The sequence below is a fragment of the Rattus norvegicus genome, chromosome 3, assembly GCF_036323735.1.
Source record: "Rattus norvegicus strain BN/NHsdMcwi chromosome 3, GRCr8, whole genome shotgun sequence".
Lineage (NCBI taxonomy): Eukaryota > Metazoa > Chordata > Mammalia > Rodentia > Muridae > Rattus > Rattus norvegicus.
The window spans coordinates 109,521,954-109,547,122 of NC_086021.1; the positions used below are offsets into that span (position 1 = coordinate 109,521,954).

At 44.0% G+C, this 25,169-nt stretch overlaps 1 protein-coding gene across 6 annotated transcripts in view; it reads left to right on the forward strand.

Annotated features, from left to right (window-relative positions):
* Slc1a2 (solute carrier family 1 member 2) overlaps positions 1-25,169 on the forward strand; it is a 130,337-nt gene that overhangs the window by 61,845 nt on the left and 43,323 nt on the right. For all 6 annotated transcript variants that reach the window (NM_017215.3, NM_001035233.2, XM_063283237.1 and 3 more), the window contains exons 2-5: positions 14,522-14,661; positions 16,288-16,440; positions 18,158-18,408; positions 22,267-22,432. In NM_017215.3, the coding sequence (NP_058911.2) occupies positions 14,522-14,661; positions 16,288-16,440; positions 18,158-18,408; positions 22,267-22,432 (710 nt within the window). The remainder of the gene's footprint in view (positions 1-14,521; positions 14,662-16,287; positions 16,441-18,157; positions 18,409-22,266; positions 22,433-25,169) is intronic.

The following is a 25,169-nucleotide window of genomic DNA, read 5'->3' on the forward strand; positions in this document are numbered from 1 at the left end:
TCATGCTTGAGTTTCTGCCCTCACTGTTTTCATGATGAGCTGTTATACAGTACTGTGTGTGAAATAACCCCTTTCCTCCTCATGTTGATTTTGGTCATAGTGTTTCAGCAATAACATTCCTGAGATACTATCTTTGAATCTTTGAGGTCATGGATGGAGAATCCTGCTATACCAGGGCTGACATGGACAGAACATCAGCTCCTCCCAAACTACAAGAACAGGAGTGGAAGAAGGAGGGTCGAGAAGTTAGAAACAAAAGAGTAGCATCAAGCTCTAGACAGGTTAAAGCAATAGGTTTGTAATGTGAAGTCCAAGTATTTTTTCATAAAGGGATAGCTAGCATGTATTTTAATATTTCTGTTCAAACTACACAATACTATTCATGGAATAAAAAATCCATATGCAGTAGCTAAGCTTTTTCTTAGGTGTATTTTAATGAAGTTTCGTTTATGGAAACAATCAGTGAGCTGGGCATTGTCTGTGACTGTAGTTTAATGATCCTGGTCTGTGAAGTATATAAAATCTTCTTTTCTATATAATCTAGAATGTCCAACAAATCCTATATGACACATAGAAAGCATTCAATGGATGCTGGTGATGAACATTATGCAGAAGTAAGGATAACAAGAATGATAGCATTGGTGGTAGTTCCAACAGCACTAACTGAACTACAAGATACGATAAAATGTGTGTCACATGTCAGTAATGTATGCCAGGTTGCTTTCTTCCTGCTGGTTGAGCTTCCCCACCATAAACACATAGCACTGAAAGGCAGTGCCCAGGTAGGCTGCACAAGTACTGTATTTTATAGTTGAGCCCTAAAAACTGGGGAGGTGGCTCAATGTGGTAAGAGTGCTTGCTGTGCAAACACGAGGATCCAAGTTCAGATTCCACATATCCAGCTGTCCGTCTGCAATCACAGCACAAAGCAACAGGGGAGACAGAAAGATCACTAGAGATCAGTAACCAGCCAGCCTAGTTGAACAAAAATGATGAAATCCAAGTTCAGCAAGAGGCCTTGTCTCAGGAGACTCAGATGCGTAGTGGTAGAACAGGATGATTAGATTCCTCCCCTGGCCTCCACATAAACACATACAGGCATGAACCCTCTGCCTCACCCCTAAAAATAGATGAGCCCAAGGCTCAGATAAAAAATGTCACATGCACAAGTTGACATAAGTTGGGGGTGGCTTTGAAATTTGTGTGTTTCCTCCAGCCCCTCTTGCAGTCTTGAAGGACTCTGTCTTCCGGGCATCTGGTATACATAGTATATCAAAACACAAGTCTGTACAGATGGATATTTTTTGATGTCTGGATCCAGGCAGGGGAATGTGGAAGTGTTGTTAAGATTCTTGTCACGTCCTTGAGCTAGTAGAAAGAGCTGATTTGGGATATGGGTTGTTACGTGACTTTGGGAAACCCCTTAATGCTAACATGACTCAGATGTTCATCTCACACGCAGCTTATGAAATGTCCCTCAATGCATTTGAAAACAAAGAACTGAATCAATGCTTGTTCACTGCATTAATGACTACCCATTTTGCTACTGTTTGAATTGGCTAAGCAGACAGGAAGTGCCTAAACCGCTAGTCCTCAGGTTGCCTGGTAAAAAGATTCCCCTCAAATTCCCCGTAGCCAGAGCGAGGCCTGTGGGAACTTCAGTGTGCCCTGAAATTTACTCAGAAAATTCTCTACAACTCTGGAAAACTCTCCCTGGATTTTGGTTAACCAGACACTCTGCAGTGATCACAGGAGGTGGACAACTCTTCAGCTCCTATATCCCACCTTTCACGTTTATCCCCTCTCTCATCACCCAAATCCACTTACAAAACCCATTACAAAAATGATTTTCGTGAATCAAGAAAACAAACCCTACAACCTTTGGTCCTCAAATACTGTAGAGAACTAAGCAGGGTTGGGAATTTGGTTTACTATTTCTCAAAGCCAGAGGCCAGCAAACATTTCTATGATGAGCTATGATCTGGAATTTTACTGAGGTGATGATAGGGTTTAAGTATAGGACCAGAGGACAGAGGAGTATTTGAGTAGGTTACCCAGTTACTTGAGTGTAGTACCAACCTGAGCTTTTGAAGCTGGAGAACCATGAGTTTCCCCTGTGGTAGTGCTGTTTGGTATATGATTTTAGGCAGGCTAAATGTTCTCAGTTTCTTCATTATAACTTGAGGGTTATAATAGCATGACACAGTCCTGCCCTGCCATCCTGTAGAGCTGTTCTTAGGAGGATGAAGGAGAAAATAGTCACTATCCCCCAAAGCTCTTAGATATTAATGGCATCATCAGGACCACTTAACCTGATGACTGAGTGTAGAGGTAATCTGTTAAACCGCTCTGAGCTCCAGGAGGGTGATCGTGCTTCTCACTACCCACCAGAGTTCTCTAGATTAGCAAATGAACACACACACACACACACACACACACACACACACACACACACACACATGCATGAACGAGTGCAGCCTTTATATTTTGATATGCTTTAATTAGCTTAATGGCTGGCCCACTCCTGAGCCTCCACGTGGCTCACATACTCCCCTCCAATATTCTTGATTCAATACTTTCTAAATCTATATTTCATCTTTGCTACCCCAGACCTAAGCGGGGAAGTGGCCCCTGGGGCTGCTTCCCTGACTCTTACATGGCTGGATGCTTTCTCTCCTACAGCTCTTAAGTCTCATCTCTGCTTCTTCTTCCCTTCATCCCTTGTTTGGGAAATCTAAAAGTCCCACCTCCATCTCCCTGCCTAGCCATTGGCTGTTAGTAACTTTATTGACCAATCAAAAACCAATTGGGGACAGGGATCCTTAGGGTCTAGACATGTAGATTCCCATGTGATTTTGGGAGCTGTATTAAGCCAAAACATTAGAACTAATCCCTAACAACTGAGAACAACTACTCAGGAGAGAAAAATAATAATGTACAATGTGTTTTAAAAGGTATAGAAAAATTTTGTAATGCTTTCCCCAAAGAGAAATGACAAATATTTGAGGAGATGTGTATGTTTAATTCAATCTACACATTTCACAATATGTTCAGTTATTCAAATGTTACATGGTAATTTGTATAATTTTTATGTGTTTATGTATCTTGTTTAAAATAGATTTAAATAAAAGACCACGTCTTAATGAACTCATCTATCTGGGTCTCCTTCAAAGAGAACTGTGCTGAGAGCATCCAGAAATATTTCATCAGCATCTTCTTTGGGGAAGGGCTGAAGGGCCTAGATGGTATTTTGTTTTGCATGACCGTAGAATACTGTGACTAAGTTGTGGCAAATTGTCATCCCTTCTCCAAAACATAGTATCTTGATCATTCAGAGGAAAGTAGCACTTTCAAACTCATCTGAACATTGTTCGTAGCCAAACTAATGTCATGTTCGGGATCAAGATCTTCAGCATCGCTTGAGAGCCTAAGGTAAAGGGTGATAACAAGTTAGAGTGGCCCTGGACCCTCAGGACCAGTCCTGGTGACCTCACCTAACTGTCCCTGCTCATGCAAACACTGTTGACATCCTTAGGTTTCAAGCACATTCCCTGATGCCACTCAAGAGGCTGTCATCTTGGGAGGAAGGTATCTTGCTTTTCATAAGTGAGTTTTGTGGATGTTTCTGGTAAATCGACAGCTGTGAGTTTGACACTGGGTGACTTAGTAAGTCTGGGGAATGAGAAGTTTGCTTGAGGTCAGTAACATAAAGCGATCCTTATTCCTGCACACACACACACACACACACACACACACACACACACACACACACACACACACGGAGTTGAGGTCAGTTCTATGACCCAATAACTAAATAACACCTGTGGAAATTATTCTCATCTTAAAGTTTTAGGCTCTTCTAGCCACTTGCTACGATGAAGAGAATTGGCCTTTGGTGGAGACAGACAGGAGCTGTGATTCCCAGCCCAACCCTTCCTCAGCTATTTGACAAGCAAGTTAGGCCATACTGCTTCCTCTTCTAGGTAATGGCTAACAGCCTCCCTCATAGTGTACCAAACATCTGCCTTAAGAGATGCTGTAACCCCCTACTGTCAAGCCAGCCCTTATATGCTGTGAGCACAGCACACAGTCTGTAGCACCTACCCCCACTGTCGAGTTGTAAAGAAAAGGCTGCAGTCATGGCTGGGTGTCTTAGCGCACACTGAGTCATTACTCTTGAGAGATCTAATCTTAGACCATTGATAATGAGGTGACAGCAGAGAAGAGGAAGGCCCCTCCATCCCCTATAACTTGCCAGTCACGTGTTGGTCTTTCTTTCTACATTGCCTCAGAAGTGAGATAAATTTTGTTTTCACATTTGGGAAATCTACTCAGAGTTATGAATTATGTGACATCCTTGGTAAAAATGAAAGCCATTCACTGTTAAATTACCCAATACTTACTTTTGATGATGCTCTCATCTGTACAGTGATGGAACCCAATTTCAGAGGAGCCAGGAAAGAGGCAATTTCTATTTTTTTTAGAAAAGTAACACAAAGTGCTTACTGATGAATGTTAATTGATATTTGGTGTTTTTATCGGGACGGCAATAGGGATGGTAGAGACTGTGGTAGTGGACTGTTATCAAAAGTATTTTTGCATTTCTAACTGACAGCTACCACCCAGGGGTTATTACATAATGGTTATGTTTTTATATTTTAATGGATATAAAATATGGAATTTGAAATAAAATCAATCTGCCTTTATGTATGGTTAATTCAGATATAAAACCAATAACCTTGGGCCAGCCAGGCAAGCCACTGATTCGAGACAAAACCTTGCCGAACTTCAAATTGAAGGTTTTGTAAGTTGATCAGGAACAAAGCTCTTAGAGAGGAAGGCCTTTAACCTGGATACTCGGGCGTACATTTGATGATCCAGTGGCCAACACTATGCCTTTACGTCTTCCAGATGCTTTTTTGATTTGTTAGCACAATGGACCAAGGTTAGAACCAAAGTTCTTCAAATGAAAATGTACCACGTAATATTTCTGGGTAGGTTATGATGATGCAAACCTCTTCTCTTTCTCCTCATAAAGAACAGCATCTGTCTCTCACTAATGACTTGCAGAGTTGAGTCTGGTCTCAAGTAAGGTACAAAAGACTCAGTGTGTGCTGAATGGAGCCTCAGAAAGATTAGGAGAGTGTGGGTGGAGGAAGAAGGCAAGGATGTGGAGGGCACAAAAAGCCTGACATTTCTGTCTTAACTGAAAGCCCTGCTCTGTATGCGAGTCCAAAGATCTTTTCCAAGAAACACTGCAGACCTCATCTAACCCCATTACTGTATTTTGTCCTAATGTTTAATTCAATCTTCCTGTTTTACTCAATACCCAATAAACGCCTGCCAGTGTGCATGCCATATTATAGAGGATTCAACAAAGACAGATGTGATCGTTGTTTGGGTGTCATAATTTTAAGAGTTGACCATGTAAACCATTGATGCAGGAAAAAAATTGTCACACCCCAAATTGAAGGTTTTGTAAATCGAGCATGAGTGAAGTTTTTTCCAGGACAATTGGAATGAAAGCCTTTAAATGAGATGCTCAGGAGTCAAGCATTGATGATTCAGTGGCCAATCATGGTGCCTTTTTATCATTTTCAGGGCTGCTTGTGTTTGATTCTCTTGAAATGACTTCATGATGTGCATAAAAAGTGGTGTCATGACCTCCTGCCACATGTAAAAGACCTAGTTGCCTTTGACAACATCCTTAGGTACTGCCTGGGAATTCTGTTGACTTGTAGGCCAAGGGGCTTCATTTATCCTTTCTCATGCTTTCTTTATGCATAATTCTGAAGCTATAAGAGAAAGCGCTTACTCCATGTTTGACAATAGAGGGTTCCTTCCCTTGCGCCTTATGGGTATCTCACAGACTCCGTATACATAGATCACTCTAATACCCTCAAATCATTCCTCCCTCACCCTGTTGTAACTATCTACCTCATACTCAATACTGATTCTATATCCGTGGATTCAGCCAGCCAAGAATATCTTAAACAATCAAACAAAAATATGCCTGTAATAACTATATATAGACCTCACCAGTGTGTTTGTCAGTATTTCTCAAACTTACAGAGTAACAACAATGCACAGTACAGTCGCTTCAGATGAAGAGTTTTTGTATGATTTAGGATTTTCATACATTAGGCCGTTTTCTATAAGGGACTTTTGTGCCCTGAAATTTTGGTATTCTCAGGAGTTCCAATATCCATTCACAGATATCTGGGGTTTTGAACAGCAAGTATATTCTTCCCGTTGAGTTTGTAATCTAGTGGGACAGGCTCTGAGGCATGAAGCAAGCCATGTGACTGGGACAAATTGTGTAATATAAGATTGGAGAGACATGAAAAGTAGATTTGGGGTTCTGGAAGGAACTACTCCAAGCACAACTTCAAAGAGCTGGTGAGAACTCTGGTCTAAGTAGGAACCAACTTTTGAAATTCCATTAGCTGCCTTGGGCCATTAAAAAAGTGGGGATTGGAGCATGGGACAGTTCAGCAGTTAAAAGGTTCTTGCTGCCAAGACTGGAAATTTGAGTTTGATTCTTGGGCTCAATATGGTAGCTGATTCCCACAAGACCCTCTTTGTCTGCATGGGTGCTGTGACACATGCATGTGCACTGACATCTCCACCCCAGCCCAGGGGTGTGTGTGTGTGTGTGTGTGTGTGTGTGTGTGTGTGCGCGCGCGCGTGTGCGCACAAACACTTTAAGAATTGTAGTGGAGATGGGAACGGATGAATAAGGAAGGAAGTTGTGTTCTATTGCATTAATATTGAACACAAAGAACCAAGCTCTCCCCACAAGCTCTGGATGTGAGAAATAATCTTTTGCTATGTAGAGAGAAATCCCTTAGTAGAACTTCACTCACCGAAACATTAGCATATCAAGTTAGTTGAGACATGAACACTCAGGCAGTAAGCTGGTGGAATCAGGAGGGACCGAACTTTTATCAACCAATCAAAAGTCACCAATTTAATGGCTTATAAGAAAGAAAGAAAGAAAGAAAGAAAGGAAGGAAGAAAGGAAGAAAGAAAGTGAGAAATGGCACAAATCCTCTGGGAGGAGTAAAATGCTTGCTTGGATGAGGGAGGCTATTTAGAAGCAGCCCATTATCCTGCATGCAGAGGAAGGTGTGCTTTAAGTCTGTTCATCCACATGATCAAAGACAGAAGTAAAGTACAGATCTAGATTTTTGTGGCATCTCAGTAAGGGATGCTGATAAATCACAGTTTGGTGGACACACTGCCTCTCTGAACAGATTCTAGAAGATGCAGATGAGTAGGGGTTTGACAGGAGCCTCTCAGAGAAGAGTACCGTGTGCTGACCTGGCCTTTCCTGCTCTCTGCTGTTTTCATAATGCAAATGCTCCTGACTTCTTGTAGGATAGGACTTTACTGTGGCCTGGTTTTGTTCTCTCTTCTCTAATTTTTCTTCCCCCTTCTCAGACTTCTCTCACACAGAACTTGTGACTAGAGTATATGTTTTACCTAGTCACCCGCCCATCCAACATATAGTTATTAAACATATAATTTCACCCCAAAACATGGTACATGCAGAGAGAAAATATGAGAGTCTTATTCAGCATTTACCTTCTGATGGGGGAAAACAAGCCACAATCTACGAGAGAAACCTTGAAAGCATGGAAGATGTAATCAGGGGAAGGAGGATCTAAACCTTGAATTTGGGAGTCAATGAATGTCTTTGGATGAAAGCACACCTGAGTTTTGAAGGTGATGTACATGTCAGTTAAGAAGGCTGGGCTGGATGAAGGGATGAAAAGGGTACTTAGGCCAGAGGAGACAGTTTACTAAAAGTCACATGGCCTTTATTCATCTGGAAATGAGTCCATGTTCTTTGTGGCTCAGGACATACTGCATGGTCTCCCCACTTTGTTGGAGCGATGTGAGGGCTTCAGATACAGTTCCATGTTCCGTGGATAGCAATGATTCTGGAAGTGTACTTTTGTGAACTGGGCTGACCCACGTGCTAGTCTGTGTCTAGGCCATGGCATCATTTTTATTTATAGAGATGATTCCCAATTTGGAATGGTCAAACATTCAACCCAGCCCTCTTCTGACCCTAGGAACTTACTCTGCCTTGGGGAGTAAATCTTTATGAAAATGGCAGATGTCTGAGGTCAGGACAACCTGGGGTGTCTCTCTTCATGAGGGTTTCCCTAAAGTTCAGAGGTTTCATGATTGTGCTGGTTAATTTTATGCCAATTGACACAAGGTAGGGTTGTCTGGAAAAAAGGACTCTGAATTGAGAAAATACATTGAGAGAATTGACCTGTGTGCAAATCTGTAGGGCAGTTTCTCTTGATGGTTGATGTGGGAGGATCCAGATTACTATGGGTGGCACCACCCTGGGCAGGTAGTCCTGGGTTATATAGGAGAGCAGGCTGAGAACCATAGGGAACAAGCCAGTAAGCAGCATTCCTCATTATTCCCTGAGTCAGCTTCTGCCTCCAGGTTCCTGCCTGAGTTCCTGCCCTGACTACTCTCAGTGACGGAGTGTGATCTGGAAGTGTAAATGAAATAACACACAGCAACAGAAAGCTAATTAACTAATGGTTCACCTGATGTTCCATAAGAGATTGTCTAGTTATTCTACCTAAAAGAGGGCCAAAGGCCATGGGAACTTCTTGGGACCCTCTTACTTGGTTAAAATATCATAAGGTCACTTTATAGCTGAGTGGGATTACTAAAACTTAAACGTGGCTAGCTAACTTCTTGTCACAGTCTTCCTGATCCATTGGAAGCATTTAAGTAAAAGGAAAGAAGCCAAATTCAGTGCCAAATATTCTGTTGGTATCAAATTCTCTGTTGGTGCTTTTGCAAATATCATCTCCCAGAAGGTCTTAGCCTCCTAACTTGGGACAGCTTAGGGTGCATTCTAGGAAGCCCCCCACCCCTCAGATACAAAGGCTAGAGGAGCTAGTGGGATCTGGAGCAACCCATGGTCATTAGGACCTCTCCAGAAAGCATTTCTGTGACTTAATGAATGGGCACAGGGGCTGAAAAAGGATCAGATAAAGGGACCAGAGGAGGCTTTGGAGTCTGTAACCCCTTTAGAAGATGTATGCAGGATTTTAACGGTCAGAGAGATACTTCATGGCTTAGCCAAGCCTTGTATGACTTCTTGCATGCTGTCTAAATTCCAGTCTGCCTTAGAGTTCCAAGTCATTACAGCAATTGTGGGGTGTCTTTGGGTGAGCATGGGAAGTCTTCGCTCGGGGACAGTGTTAGCTATTCTCACTACCACCTGATGCATGACACCCAGATGGAGTACCACTAGCAGAAACACAAAGGGGGAAAGCCAGCAATCATAAATTTTTATCTTAAAGGTCAGCCTCCCAGGAAGGCAATCTGGTGACATCTGTGCCCCACTGTGTTTTCCAGGCCCGTAGGACTGGGGTTGGACTTGGGCAGTGGAGGGGAAAAAATGTGTTGTAGACTTCAGGAACTCCAGGCAAAATGCACCAGTTGACTCAGGCTTCCCAGGGGGAATGTTCTCTTGCCACCTCACTGAGAGAGTGAGGGAGGGAAAAAAGGATTGGTGCCACATGAGGCGACGTGAGAGTGTGCCACAGGAAATCAGAACCCAACACCACATCTAATGAGCCTGTTATTAGAGGCTCTTGGCAAAGTGAGGAGAACTGAGCACTAATGAAAAGCAGATAGGGAGCAAACCTAGCATTTCTCTCCACTATGCGCTCCCTTTGAGTCATGGAGCAGAATTTGCACGATAAGCCAGATTTGCCATTGAAACAGGTCTTGCATGCATGTGTGAGAGAAGGGGCTGGGAAACAGTTGCCATATTAACTGCTATTTAATTAATGCAGTGGAGAAGCTAAAGTTAAAAGAAATTGTATGTTCACGGTAACGGTTTAGTTATGCCCCACCCCTTAGATGTCTTGTCAGATGGCCTTACTTTGTTGGACAGTGGAGTCCAAAAGAATGGCATCTGGCAGAGCCAGTATCCCGTATTGAGAATTCAGTGCCTGCTCCTTGATCCAGGATATACCCAAGTAGGAACAGCAGTGACTAACATTCTCTGGAATGCAGTTCAGGAGTTGGGGTAAGAGTGGTGAAGAACACTTGGCCCTGTGGGGTTGACATTTCCCAATTCCTGTGTTAGTGTTTGAACTGTTTTATTTGTGCAGTGAGTGGACACTAACAAAAGGCTGAGTGAGAACACATACTTGAAGTGACCATGTTGATGCAGGGGGACTTGCATAGATCAGGTTCTGCCCTTTCTGCTCATTGGCCTGGAAGCAAATGGTTATACTATTGAGATCTTAGACCCTCCGTCTGTCCATCTTCCCTCCTTCGAGTAGCCATGTATCCTGGCAGAAGCTAGGACACCCATTGAAGCCTAGTGCCACATTCATGGTGGTACTAGGCCCCAGCATTACTTATTTGAGAACCATCTGAATCAGAGCTCATGCTAGATTAACATTTAGATGTAAGATGTTATAGCTGGTGGGAGTTTTAGGTTCTAGGATAGTTGTACAGGTAGCCATATCGTATTTATTTTACTTATTTGCTAAGCTGAGTATAAATTTCAGAATTCAAAGGGGCTCTGCATTTTCTCCAGGCTGATGGTCACATATGCCCTCATCATGAAACCTGCCCCCACCACTTGATATAGAATCATATGTCACACTCTCTTTACTTCTGTCCAGTGCTGTCACCATTGCAGTGTGTTTATCCACTTGCTCTGCCTCCTGCTACATGAGAACAAAAGCTTTTTGGTCTGGGTTTATTTTGTTTACTGTACTGTTTTCAGTAGCTCTTATAGACTGGGGGGCTGCACTGTGATCCCAGAAGAAATCTGAGGACTGGAAGCCAAATGGTACGAGAGTGCTGAAACAATATGTTGCCAATGTCTGGAGAAAGGAGGGCATTCTAGAAGAAAGCTGGGCATCTCTTAAGGATGCTTTTCAATTCCTGATTGTTTTAGCAAGTGCTTATATGGAGGGTCACAGGCTTGCTCTCTCAGGGCTCATGGATGGGTAAAGGAAGCAGGGATTTAAGCTAAAACAGACCTTTAAGATCCAGGTCAGGAATAAACTCCAAGAGACCTTTCCTAAACAACAGCTATGCCTTCCCAAACCCAAATTAGCATAACTCTTTTGACTCGTGGTAACAACCCATGTTGGACTTTATCAGAGCCCAGATGTGAGGCAGATGATTACAATCCACACTACTTGCTCCCCTTTTCTAGGCAGAGGCTCTCATCACAGAGTATAATGCCTGACCAATGGAGAATAGTCAATAAATCCATGCATGTTGCTCAGCATGGCTGCTGATTGTTTAGTAACCAGCACATGTGTATGTTCTAAAGGGATACAGACTCAGGCAGCTCTCCGAAAGGGCATGTAATCATCTTTGGTATTAATGTTTCACATCAGTATTCAGGAATCTTCTCCCTTTTAGGCTCCCCTTGTGAGAGATGTGACAATTGACTAGACTTGTACAAAATTTTCGCAGATAGTTTGGGGAGTTCCCTGCATCCCAGGCTGCAACTGAGGCTCTGATTTAGTTTGAAAATTACTCACTGTGTTGGCAAGATGGCTTACCGGGTGAAAGAGTTGTTGCTCAAGCCCAGCAACCTGAAATTAATCCCCAGAACCTGTGGTGGAAGTCAAGAACTGACTCCTGACCAGTGTGCCCTGCCTTCCACATGAATGCCGTGGAGCCCCCTCCCCCAATAACGATAATAAATAAAGTTATATTTTCAAGCTTAGTTCCCAGATGTTTATGTCAGGAACTCTCAGAAGCCATGAATATCTGCTTAATTCTAAGAAAGCAAGTGGAAGTCCTTCTAAGTAAGTAAGCATGGTGGTGGACTCAGGACATCTTGATGCTACCACTTTGATGTGGCTGTTTTGAGTCAGGGCTTCCGGGACATTGTTGTCACAACCAGCAAAGCAAACGATTAAGCAAGCTGCAGTTTTGTGTAGCAGAGAAATGTGTGCACCAGGCACGCAGCCCTTCTGGGGTCGGGTGCAGATGTGAGTACCATCTGCGTGTTTCCACTTTACCATGGCTGTTTTGATGCCTAACGCTTTCATGACATCATGTGGGGCTTGCCAGAATGTTTGCTGTCAGTACTTGCTAGCCTTGTGTTAATGGAGAGTGGGTCAGATTCTAATTTCAGTGGCCACAGGGTACAAACGAAGCTGAAGGCAAGAGGGTTGATGATCTGGGGGGAGGTGCCAGAGTCTGGGGAGGGTCTGGCTAAGGAAGTGTGCTTACTATCTCAGTACATGGACTGCCTCTGCTCCTCATTGGCCATTTTCTAGTTTTGAGCTTCATTTTACTGCCCAGTTCTGTCTGGAGAATTGTTTAAAGATGGGAAGAGCTCCCGGCGCAAAGCTAGAAGTGTGATCTGTCCATGCTATAGAGACGGTTCTGATCATTTCCTCCTGCTTGCTGCACGGAACACTTCCTGTGTGTTTCACTTGGCAGTGAAGGAAGTGGCCCTGGCTGCTCGCTGATCCCTGTGAGAATGGGGAGCAGCCATACTGCTTTCTTTTTGTAGGTGGTCTGAATGACCCTAAGTACCCACGTGTGCCTTCAAGTCAGAGGTTGCCTACAACCGCAATGTAGTAAGGAGGACACATCGGACACTAAGAAGCTTTTAGGTCGTGGCTACTTACTCTCACCTTAGTATCCTGGCAGACTGAAGTACTGTTCCTAAGTTTTAGGGCATTTCGATAGTAGGTACATTCATTTAAATGGCTTGCTATGAAAAGCAATCCATCATGTTTAGGTTCAGAGTTTTAGCTCTGCTAAATTCTCAATGCCTTGTTGGAGTGCTGGGGTCACTGGATAGACCCTTTAACTTATTGTCATCTTTGCAAGGAACTTGATAAGCCTTGCCTCTTCCTCCTGCTCTCTAGAGAAAGAACCTGCCTGTGGCAGGCACCATGCCACTATATCTTGTTGAACATTTTGTTCATATGTTCATGTGTTGGGCAGGTGGATGGGTGCGCATGTGTATGCAGCTATGTGGGTACATGTCTGCATGTGCGTGTGGAGGTGAAAGGTCATTCTTCAGGTGCCATCAGATATTCTTTTCTGAAACAAGGCCTCTCATCTAGTCTAGAGTTCACTACAGCTAGCCAACAAGCCCCAGGGATCCACTTGTCTGTCCTCCCCAGTGCTGGCATTATAAATGTGTCAGCACAACCAGATTTTAATGCAATTTCTAAGAACCATGCTCATGTCTCCCTGCTTGCAGGGAAAGGCTTTTGCTTACTGAGTCATTTTTCTACTCCCCCTTTACTAAATTTTCATGAAGGAGTAGCAGATCCTTCTTTTCCCCATGATAGAATCTGGTGATTATAATATAACCTGGCTCCTCCCAGATATACATCTTTAGAACCCTGTCCTATGCCTCTGGCCTCCAGTTAAACACTGTATCACACAGCCAGCAAGCAACAGTGAGGACTTAGATGCTTGAAGCCCACAAATCCTCCCATTATCATTAGTGATGCTGCCGGGCCATGGCGCTGTAGGAAGATGTTGCTTCCATGAAGGTTTGCCTAGTCTGGCGAGAATGCCTGAGCAAGGGTACCACCCTCCTTCCTCAGAAGGCACTGTCACGTCATCTATTAACAACGTGTCCCTCCAGGTGTTACTGTCTTTTCATCTGTATTTGTTTTCACCCATCAAATGGTGGTACTTGTAAAGAGAGACTACCAAAACCCCCTCAATTTATCAAATTGAAAATGTACCAGCCTCACTCTGAAAATCTTACTGGCCTGGAGGTGATATGGTGGGGGAGGGGAAAACAAGGTCCTCTCCTCCTCAACAGGAGTTGTACTGAGCAGACCCCTAAGAAAGCGTGCATTTACTTGGGGTGGGGTATCTGGAAAATAGCTGAGTTGCATCCTAAGATGACGGTGATCCAAAGGCCGACGGCAGCCACACTGCTTTGATTGAGTGGCCTTCACTTGTGGGCAGTTTACCAGAGTTATGATTATAAAAGTGACATTCTCAAACCACAATTGTCTGACCTTTCTTTTAGCTGTATACAGTGTTTTTTCAGAACCGAGGGATGTGACTTTCACCTGTGTGGGATGTGGAAGATTTGAACTGGGGACCATTCTAATTTGGGTGTAATTTAGGCTGCGACTTTCCTGAAAAATATTACACACCCCACTCTCTTGTTATTAAGAGAGTGAAAGAGCTCAAATTTCAGAACTTGATGTATCTGGATTTGAAACCTTAATGTCCTGTTGATTTTAAAGTCTACCCCAGTAAAATGGAGTAGAGACACTCCCGTCCCAGAGTCACCATGGGAATGACTCCTGGTTTTCCCTACTGGTTTTCATGGTGCTCTTTTTCCTGGACCTGTGGGAATCCAGGGTAATGGGGGTAAATGTGCCCTATGGACAACTGGAACACAGTGTGACCTCATCACTCCTCTTTTGTCTTCCTACTTTGCTTAAAAGAGACCCCATTACCTCAGCTCAGGGAGTCACTAACTGGAGCTTCATTTCTGTTGCAGTGCCAACAATATGCCCAAGCAGGTGGAAGTGCGCATGCACGACAGCCACCTCAGCTCCGAGGAGCCAAAGCACCGAAACCTGGGCATGCGCATGTGCGACAAGCTGGGGAAGAACCTCCTGCTCTCACTGACTGTGTTTGGTAGGTGCCTAGGGTCTCTCTATCCCTTCCTCTGAGGTCACACCAAGTTGTTTTTGTCCCCAGAGCTCTCTTGATTTGTAAGGGAACTAGCCTTTCAGAGTGTGCTCACTGAGAAAAGGAAGACAAGTGACCAGGGGGGTGGGGCCCTAATTAGGCACTACTGCCCCAGTGGCAAAAATCTACCCGAAACCGACTCTAGCCATGTGTTCTCCCCGACAATCCGTGAGTTCTCAATAATATCCATGCACAATTCCTGTGAGTGTGAACATGCAGGTTCCCAGCCTCACTTGTGAAGACTGTTTTGAGCTGTTGGGAGGAAGGCCAGGGAACCCGCAATGCATCAAACCTTCTGAAGGACCCCAGAGCAGGCAATCGGGAGACGTCATTCAGAGACACACTTGAATTAAGATAAGGCCAGGAGGGCCGGAAAACCCCGCTAAAAAGACCAGGCCACATGGGAGAGGCCCATTCTGATGCTCACATATGCTCCAAGTCATCCTGGAGCAGTGCCCCTGCTTCAAGCCATTCTGGGGGTGAGTCTTGTGTCTGAGCTGTCAGTCCAGTCTGGCTCTTAGGTTTTCTCCAGGCTGTATTGAAAGCAGAGTAAGAGGCAGTTTCTTGTAATGGCAGCTGCACAGTTTCTATTCCCAATTCTCTCCCTCTTCTTCAGCCCTCACTCAGACTACACAGAGAAGCAACTGAAGTTCACCCTCCCACTTCCTCACCATCATCCGAACACCCCCAACTCCCCCACACCCTGGGTTGCCTTTAGCATCTCAGCTGCCAGCAAACCAGAATCAAAACTGGGGATTGCCTTAATTCACCTAGAAACAGGGAACCACAGACATGGCTGGGTTTTTTTTTTTTTTTTTTAAAGAATCATCCACTATGTAACCAAATCTCATTTACCCTAGGACTTCAAGAAGATCAATAGTATGGTTTAAAAAAAACCTGTAGAGACAGGAAAAGGATCTGCCCTTCAGCTGCAGTCTTCTCTGCACATCCCTAGAATTAACTCCATAACCCACATGCTGGCAAATCCTTCCCCCATTACCAGGGGGTCTGTAATCTAGACCGTAGGTTATGCTTTGGCTGGTTCTGTTGGCCAGCCATTCTTAACAGTCTGGAGTTTTTCTGGTGGAATGTAGGAGTCTGTAAAGCCAACAGCGTCTCTGCCAGCATCTTCACCCAACCTGGCTCTTCCCAGATTACAGATCCTCAGAGCCCTGTCCTAGGTGTCTGACTTCCGGTTAAAACGGAAGACATACGACACACTAAATACCAGACCATATAGGCAGATCTGGCTGAGAGGGAAAAGTATACTGCCTGCTGAGAGTTGCTTCTTCTGAGAATTTGTAATAGGAGTCAAGTCTTCATTTTCCCATGAAGTGTTGAAAACGTTCTTCTGGACTCCTCTGGTGTTAGAATAACTGGAGCTGTTCCAGAAAGGTGTCCTGCTAGTTGTCAGAAATCAGTTTCCCTTATGTAATGTCTTTATTTTGTGGTATTAATAATCTATTAGCCAAACACATGAAAAAGATCACAATCACTCATGGGAATCTTTGGAGCTGTTCATTTGATTAGGGGGAAAAAAACCAATTGAGGTTGCCTCTGCTCCCCCGACAGGTGTCATCCTGGGAGCAGTATGTGGCGGGCTGCTTCGCTTGGCGGCTCCCATCCACCCTGATGTGGTCATGTTGATAGCCTTCCCGGGGGACATCCTCATGAGGATGCTGAAGATGCTCATCCTCCCTCTCATCATTTCCAGTCTCATCACAGGTGACAGCGCCTTCCTAGTGCCTGCCCGACTGTGGCATAGCCCTCTGCTAGCTTTGGAGATCAAAGCAGACTTTCTGGTTGGCAGAGTCAGTAAACTCAGCTCTGTATCATTGCGTCTCCGGTCGCTTTCCCGTCTCTGAAATGGGAGTCCTTGATCCTAAGAAGAAAGACAATACATCTGTCGTTCACGTTACCATTCCTTCTGACAGTCAAAGGTGCAAAGGAACAGCTATGTATTAAAGGGGCTACTACCTTGTTATGTCATTCTTAATGTTTTCAATGTGTTCAGAAGCTGATAGGGATCATAAGTGAAAAAGTGCACTGCCTTGATTATTCCCTTGGCATTCAGGAAGATATGAGCTGAAAAGAGATTAAATGTTAGGCATGAACGCTGAAGGTTTTTATAGAACGATATACTTAATATGTGATAACATGCTTTCTTATTCTATTTTGGCAAAAATAATTAATTGCTTTGAGTTTTTCCTATGTTTGAACTTGTACTGATAATCTTCTTCCTACTGGACAGTATTATTGACACAGGGTATGATGTATTGCTTAGTGACTGGTTTGCAGTTAATAGTGGGATGCTACAAGCTGCTTGCCAGTGAGCTTGGTGGCCTTCAGAGCTGTCCTCTGCGCTGACACCCTTGTGAGGGAAAGGAGGTTCAGTGACTCCAGCTGACTCAGATGCTGGGCCAGTTATCCCAGCCTTACAGCAGAAACACTAGCTTTCAGGTTCAAGAAATTCAGCAACCTGAATTTCTCATAACTAATCCCTGGAGTTGAGTGAATCTGTGCTTCTCTCCAAACCGGAGATGTTTTTCAGGTCTGTTTGGTAGATTACATGTAAGCCAGCCTGGTGGACAGACCCAGCTTCCTTTACCCAGAATTACACTTTGACTTCTAGAGAGAAATGGGTCATACATGGGTCATATTAATTCAGAGAAATTCACACAAACTTCTTTCCTGGCTTGAAGAAAAGGACAGCTCTCAAGAAAAGGGTTCTATCTCTATTTAGTAAAGGTAGGAACTGAAACCAGGAAGTGGGCACACTGAAGAAACAACTGGAGAAAAAAAACCCAGCGGAGGCTGAGGTCTGTATGACTTGACTTGGAGTTTCCTCTGACCGCCCTCAAAACAGATGCGCACATGGTACTGCTGGGAGCTGCTTCTTAAATGTGTCCTCCGATAGCCACATGAGGTTAGACACGAGGGCCACCATGCTTCAACACAGGGAGATGGGAGGACCATGTTGGCTCTCCATTTCAGTCTCTTGTAGTATATTCTAAGACATGTGACCATGACCTTGTTGTCCCAGCTTTTGATTTTCCTAAATAAGAACAATAAATAATAATAATAACATACAAATGAAACACTATTCTTGGCTCAACCATGGATTAGAGAAGACAACTGAAGGCCATGAAAATGGAAAACTCTTCAATGTTATTTTCACATATATAATAGTGGTTGACAAGTAGGTTGAGGTCAGCCATCTGTAAACTGTGAGTCACCAACTCCACAGGTTTTCAAGAATCTCAAAAATAACCTTAGAAAATAGAAATGTAAAGTGTGGAACTGGTCACATATTTAGTCGGAGGAGTGTTAGTTGACCACCAATAGATCTGAATGGTAGTAAGCCAGGGGTTTGCAGGTGTAGAGATGGGGACATGAGTAGAAAAGAACAGTACTGATCTTTGTGGATTTCTTTTAAACCCAGGGCTGTCAGGGCTGGATGCTAAAGCCAGCGGCCGCCTAGGCACGAGAGCCATGGTATATTACATGTCCACGACCATCATTGCCGCTGTGCTGGGGGTCATCCTGGTGTTGGCCATCCACCCTGGGAATCCCAAACTCAAGAAGCAGCTGGGGCCTGGGAAGAAGAACGACGAGGTGTCCAGCCTGGATGCCTTCCTGGATCTCATTAGAAATCTCTTCCCGGAGAACCTGGTACAAGCCTGTTTCCAACAGGTAACCCAGAGCCCCAGGGTCACCCCAGTCCAATCTCCCACCTAATCCATGATAGTTTAGAGATAGTTTCAACTCTGAGTAGCAGTTTTCTAAATATGTTCTGATCTCTTTCAGGCCTGAGTGTTGCATGATGTGCTCTGGAGTATTCTAGGGCAAGAATCAGATGGCTTCTCTCCTGGAATAGTTGTTGCATGTAGCCTTACTATCACTCTGAGATTCACCTTTTCCTTTCTCCTTCTTGTTTCTGTCTCTGAGTTGCATGCAAACACACGTATACCAGTCTTGTTCATAACCCTCTAAATTGTCCAGTGGTTCTCAACACTATCCCAAAGCTCTGTGTAGCCCTTAAAGAAAAAAGAGCCTTACTTAATCTGTCCTATGAAATGAGAATCTGTAATCCATCCTCAACATGAGACAGAGGAGTGAGTGTAATTTTTTTTAATTGGGAAAACAACGTGCAGTGGGGAGCCAGAGACGGGAGGATCCCTGGGTTTGCTGACCAGACAGCAAAGCTAAATCTGCAAGTTCTGGGTTCACTGGGAGACCTTGTTCAAAACATAATGGGGCGAAAGACCAAGGTAGACACTGATGTCAGCCATTGATTGGCCTTCACATACAGTTGCACACACGTGCAAGCACAACCACCCATAGGCACACACACACAAGTTTATAACCTTTAAAAACAGATAATCCTGCTAAATTAAACCACCTAATTACCAGCCAAGGACTTCTCTGTTTTTTGTCCACAGAGCCAGCTAAAGTTGGCACATACCTCAGCCCCCATTAGCTCATGAAAAGACTAAGTTGGAGCCTGTGTGTCCTTCAGCCATTCTCAGGGAATCATTGAAGAATGAAGTTAATAAGACAGACAGCTTAGAAGAAAAATCTCCATTTCCAGCCCTTAAAATGCAGTGCCAACTCTCACTGAGCCCACATTACATTGGGCAGAGATGGGTTTTTCTGATTTTTAAAGGAAATGATGGATATTTAAAATGAGAAATTTGTTCATCATCTTGACTTTTTTGATCAGTGACAGCATGCATGGAAATATCCCATATGTATATATTCATGTATGGAAATATCCCATTTTACACCCTAAATATGTATAATTAAGTCAGTGAAGACTTACGTTAAAGAACCCCACTCCAGACTGGAAAAGTAGGAGGAAGAGTGACTAGGAGCTGGAGAAGGGACTCTTCCTGAGGTCCCCGGTCATGTGCTTTCTAGCCTCGCTTTGGAGGATGATGTCTCCTGCTTTGGAGTGGTAGATTAGAGTAGCTGCTGAGTCCATTTTGAAACTTTTGAAATGTGTGTTTTGGAACTATGAATTCTAGGAAATTTGCTAAGAGAAAACAGGAGGGGAGGCATGAGAGCTCCTAGGAAGGACAGATCTGGATCTTCTTTCTGTGTCTGGTCATATCTGTTCAGATACCTTCATTTCAGCCTGGGAAGCAAGACCGGCACTTGGAGCCATTGCTCTGCTGCTGTTGGTTGAGCTTCTATAGTGTCAGCCATATCCACACTTGGGTTGCTCCGTGGCTGATGGAGGTCTTTGCCCCATGGCACAGCATACTGTCTGGACTGTAGGGGATAGAAGACTGCATCAGGATGTGTTCCGTCCTGGCCACCATCCTACATCTTCCTATGACAACATAGTTTTGTTTCCCCAGCTATGACCAGGGTCAAGAGCTCTTTGAGTTGGGGTAGTTTGAGGAGTAGCAGTGTACAATCCTTTACCTGACAGGGAGAATGACTGTAGATCTTTATCTAACTTTAAGGGCCTTGACCAGAGAAGACCATTCTTACAGAGTAACACAACAAACAGAGGATTAGATCAGTAGAATCCTTTCTGAATCCCTGTGACCTGGCAGGGAGTATTTTAAAATTGCCTGTTTTGAGTGAAGGGAGATTCCTGACCAGAGTTAGAAACTGGCAAAAAGAGGAAGGATAATAATTCCCAATAGAGGCAGCCTTCTGTGCTTTCATTGGCTTGCTCAAATCAGACCCTGAATGTTTAAAAGTAAAATGGCCTCCCATCTGTTTTTAGGGACCGATGAGTGACGAAAAGCTTCCATATGCTTTATATAACACACAGGAAGGCAGAACTCAGCTCAAGTAGTCACTAGTGGGCTCAGGTCAAATTCAGGTTCTTATTCTAAGAAAGCTTGAGTTAGGGAAATAATTGGTTTTCTACTGAAAAACAACCAGTGTGGCAGCTATTGTTATAAACAAAGCTACAAGTAGCTGAAAGCGGTAGTCTGGTAAGAAGGAAGGTGTGTAGGCCAATTAGGAGACATCTGTGAGTTTTCTAACAAGGGATGCTGGTAAGTTGGACTTGGGTACCACAGCAGAAATGCAAATGGAGTGGTTCAAACCCAACATGTATGTGTTCGTGCATGGAAATATCAGCTGAGACCTGGATAGAAAACCTGTTCAGTGTGCCAGTGTACCTGTCTCCTCAGCTTCAGCTGAAACCCCTTCAACAGGAAAGCTAGATTTTTTAAGTCAAGCATGATTCGTGTTGAATCTGGCTTCACAAACTAACTAGAAATTAGGTCTTGGGTTATTTGTAGGACATGAAAGATGTGACAGCCTTAGCAACCCGCCTCCCACCAGATCCTGCTTGTCATCCTTTACCAAGGTCCATGACAGTCTCTTCAAATTAGTCCATGCTTTGCCTTCTTCTCCTCTCTCAGGTTAAGTCTCCATCTTTGTTGCCTAGAGTCTGGCAGCTACCTCCAGACTGGTCACTATGTGGTTTCTCTTCATGTTTCTATTGCTCAGGACTTGAATCATGCTCTGCTTATGTCACCAACTTTGTGCCTCCTCTGACCCTGTACAAGTGGTATGACAAGGCTAACGTGGAAGGCATTTACTTCCTCCTAGAGAAGCCTGCCCATCGTTTCTTTTTCCCTGATCTTGTTATTTCAGTGAGCATTGCTAACTGTTAAGCCCAGCTACAGAAGGATCAAGTCAGTATAACTTACCATATGGTACAGGTGGTGGGAAGAACTCAGTGGTTGTGCTATTTGAGTTCAAGTGTCAGCTGTGCCAGTAACTATGATGTCTGAAAAGCCAGCTGACTTCTTCCTGCATCGTCTTCTGTATCTATTCAAGGTTCAGCCATCTGTCACCTCTGATGTGCCAGCACAGACATTTTAGGATTTTGAATGATTTCTATTTTAATGCCCTTGAGAGTGGTAAATGTTGAGGCTGAAATGTGAATTTTTGCATTCAGGATGCCTGACACCTTTAAAATTAGACCCACTCCATGGATGTCGAGGAATAGCATGGGAGATGCTTCAGGACTATTAGGCAAGAGTGAGTTGGCTTAGTTGCCTGAACGAAGTGTATATTTCCCACCTTGTATTTGAATTACACAATCCCGGAAGGTGGCTATTGGGTAGCTGTCACCTCTGATGTCCAGATAGAGAGTCCCAGCAGAGTCTGGTTTTGGAAGAACCCAGGGCCTAGGACAGGCTTCTGATGACTCTGTACATCATCTACCTGGGTCTCACAATTTGGAGGAGCAATTAAGTTATACTCATAATACCATCCCCCAATCATCATGGGAAGGACAAACGGACACATCCTCTAGCTGTAGCAACTGTGCTACTTAGGGTACTTAGGGTAATCTTGTTAATAGGACAGTTGCACCCTACTGCATACACAATAAGCTAATACTCTATTAAGAATATAAACATAAAATATTTCCCAGCTTTATTAACCTTGTTTTGGAATTTCATTGTTGTAGTTAACATCTTGGGAAGCTTCAACTATATGGTTGACCGGCTAGGTTGTTGTTGACCTTTTAGACCAACCCTCACCTTTTTTCCTTTTTCCTCCTTGCTCCGTTAGATTCAGACTGTGACAAAGAAAGTTCTGGTGGCACCTCCATCCGAGGAGGCCAATACAACCAAGGCAGTCATCTCCCTGTTGAATGAGACCATGAATGAGGCCCCTGAAGAAACTAAGATCGTTATCAAGAAGGGCCTGGAGTTCAAGGACGGGATGAATGTCTTAGGTAGGCATAGTAGTTGTTGATGTCTTTACCTTTGACTCTGGACAGTGGACAGACAGCCTTTCTTCTCAGCAGTCACTCAGTTCTTAGCCTCCCAAGGTTTCTTCTCAGAAAACCCAGTTAACTGTCCTCTAGGTGGCGCAGAACGTTCTCTCTGGGGAACAATATGAGAGTCACTGAAACAAAGCAGAGCCATGAAGAGAGACAGGAGGATCTCAGGAGGGGGACCCCAAAGGGACAGATGCAGCTAGACCCCAAAGGGACAGGGCAGCTGGAGATTGGGGAGGGGAAAAGAGGAAGGAGCTGACATTTGTCAGGCATATTATCTAACTAGCCATTTAATGAACTGGGATATCCTTTTCTTTTACTTATTAAGGTTTTTTTAAGGCGTCTCTTTGCAGAAGCACCATGCTGGTTGCCCCATCCTAGCTTTGAGTCTATAACAAATGCAAAGCTACTAGTATTGAGCAGAATTAGATTAGTAAGCAAAGGGGCATCGCAGAGTACCACATGACCTCTCCTCAAGCTTTATGCCTCTCTCCATTGCATCCATAGGTTCTCTTTAGCTGCACAGATGTGGGTTTAGGGAACACTCACTGGATGTCTGCTCCTGGGCAAGTCTTTCTACTTCTCTGAGCCTCAGCAGTATATTGGAGATGGGATTGGCCAGGGTTTGTAGACTGACCGTTGTAAAAAGAAAACGAAGTCATTGATGCCTATAAGGCACCCTAGCGCATTCCGTGAGCTCTGCTCAGACAAGCTCTGGTCATTATTAAAGTGGGTGAAGAGCCAAGGAGCTCAACCAGAAAACATTCCGTGAAATGTGGGGGTGAGGTTTCCCTCACGGATCGGCTCCAAATTTGCCTAGACTTACTAATCACCCGGCCATCTCAGGGCTTTAAGGTGGGCCCATTCACCCCATTTCCATCATCCTTCAGTTTAATGGTGTCAAAAATGGGTCATTTGCCTGCAAAATGGAAAAATATGGAGAAATGCAAGATCTTGCAAAGAAGCTTCTAAGGACTCAGTTGAGAACTGTTTCGACATGGTGAGCTAAGTGGTCCTGTCCCTTTGTCATCTAAGAAATCAGATGCCCTTGACTCCTTGGACTGTCATCAGATTAACTTGGATTTTTAGATCTATAACAAATAACAATAATTTAGTGTAAGTATGTCCTAATTGCGGGCATGGGCTAGACCAAAAATATTAAAAAATAAAAAGGTTCATATTATCTGAAATTCAAGATGTGATTGGCAGCACTGTTAGATTGTTTTGTGAACTCCACGGACAGAAAGAGAAGGAGGCAGAGGAGCAGGGCAGCCCTGTGCCTGCAGGGCTGAAGTTGCCGTTCTTTGTTTGGCCCAGAAGAAAGCCGGTTGGGTGAGAGAGAGGGAGGAGATAAGCTGAGGGGGTTGCCAGGCAACAAGCCATTAGTAAACACAGTTGATAATCAGTGACAGGCCAGAGGTAGTTGTGGGGGAGGAGGAGGAAGTGAGAGGGTTCCTCTGAGAAGGAGGCTTTTCCGATAACCCAGAAGCCTCTGCAAAGATATCTACAACCCTTTCAGGGCCTTCTCAATTCCCCGGGGCCCTTCTGGTGGGTCATAACTTTAGATCCCACCCTCCTTGACAAAGTAACCGCTGATACTCTGGAGTGAATAATTCAGAGGACTCACTAGTCTTTCCAGAGGCTTAATGGATTCTAGAAAGTCACATGACCTTTGACTGTGCCCGGGGAGTTTCAAAGTACTGGCAACTCGCTCAACCCCAACGACCAAGTCTAAGAGGTCTTTGTTCAAGTGAAATACCCCTGTTCCAGTGAGCAGTTTCAATTAGGCAATGTTTACCCAGGGAAATGGCAGGCTGAATCCGGCATTCCATCCAAGTGCGCAGCAAGGCACTGTGAAGCCAAGGGAAGTTAGCTTGTTGAGAAACTTCCCATTTGCCAATCACAGTGAAATAAGGTTCTTTTCGTGGCCTTGGCAGGGCAGCGTCAGTGGCTTTGTTTTTTGTTTTATTTTTCTGTATTTCTGGTCTTTGGTTTTTGGAAAGCCCCGAGGACTGAGCCTTGCAATACAGGAAAATACAATCGTGGCTCAGCCTTCCACTTCTCCAAGGACATGTTTTTCTCCTAAGTAACCTGGAGAGCTAGTTTGTGGTACAGCACACCTATTATTCCAGTACTCAGAAAGCTGAGACAGGATGATCACTCAAGGACCGATTAGAGCTATACATCAAGACTGCTCTCAAAAAACAGCCAAACAGATGAACCCCCAAACAGATTCTTGATCTCCACCTTAACTCCAATTGCTTAAATTGGTGCCAAGTGCTCTCTCTCTCTCTCTCTCTCTCTCTCTCTCTCTCTCTCTCTCCCCCCGTCTCTCTCCCTCTCTCTCCCTCTCTCCCTTTCTCCCTCTCCCTCTCCCCCTCTTCTCTTTCTCTCTCTCTCCCTCTCTCTCTCTCTCTCTCTCTATATATATATATATATATATATATATATATATATATACACACATATAATTATGATTTGATTTTCTTAGACATAAGTTCCTTCTCTCTGAACCTCTGACTTTATTTACCTTTTGGTTTCATTCATTCATATACATATACATATAAATATACATATATATATATTCATAGATACTTCAGTGTCTGATGTTTCTGAGGGGAGTCTTTATTCTAATCTCTGGGACCCTAAGACATTGTACATTATCAAATAGCATTAACTAAGAATAATTGGG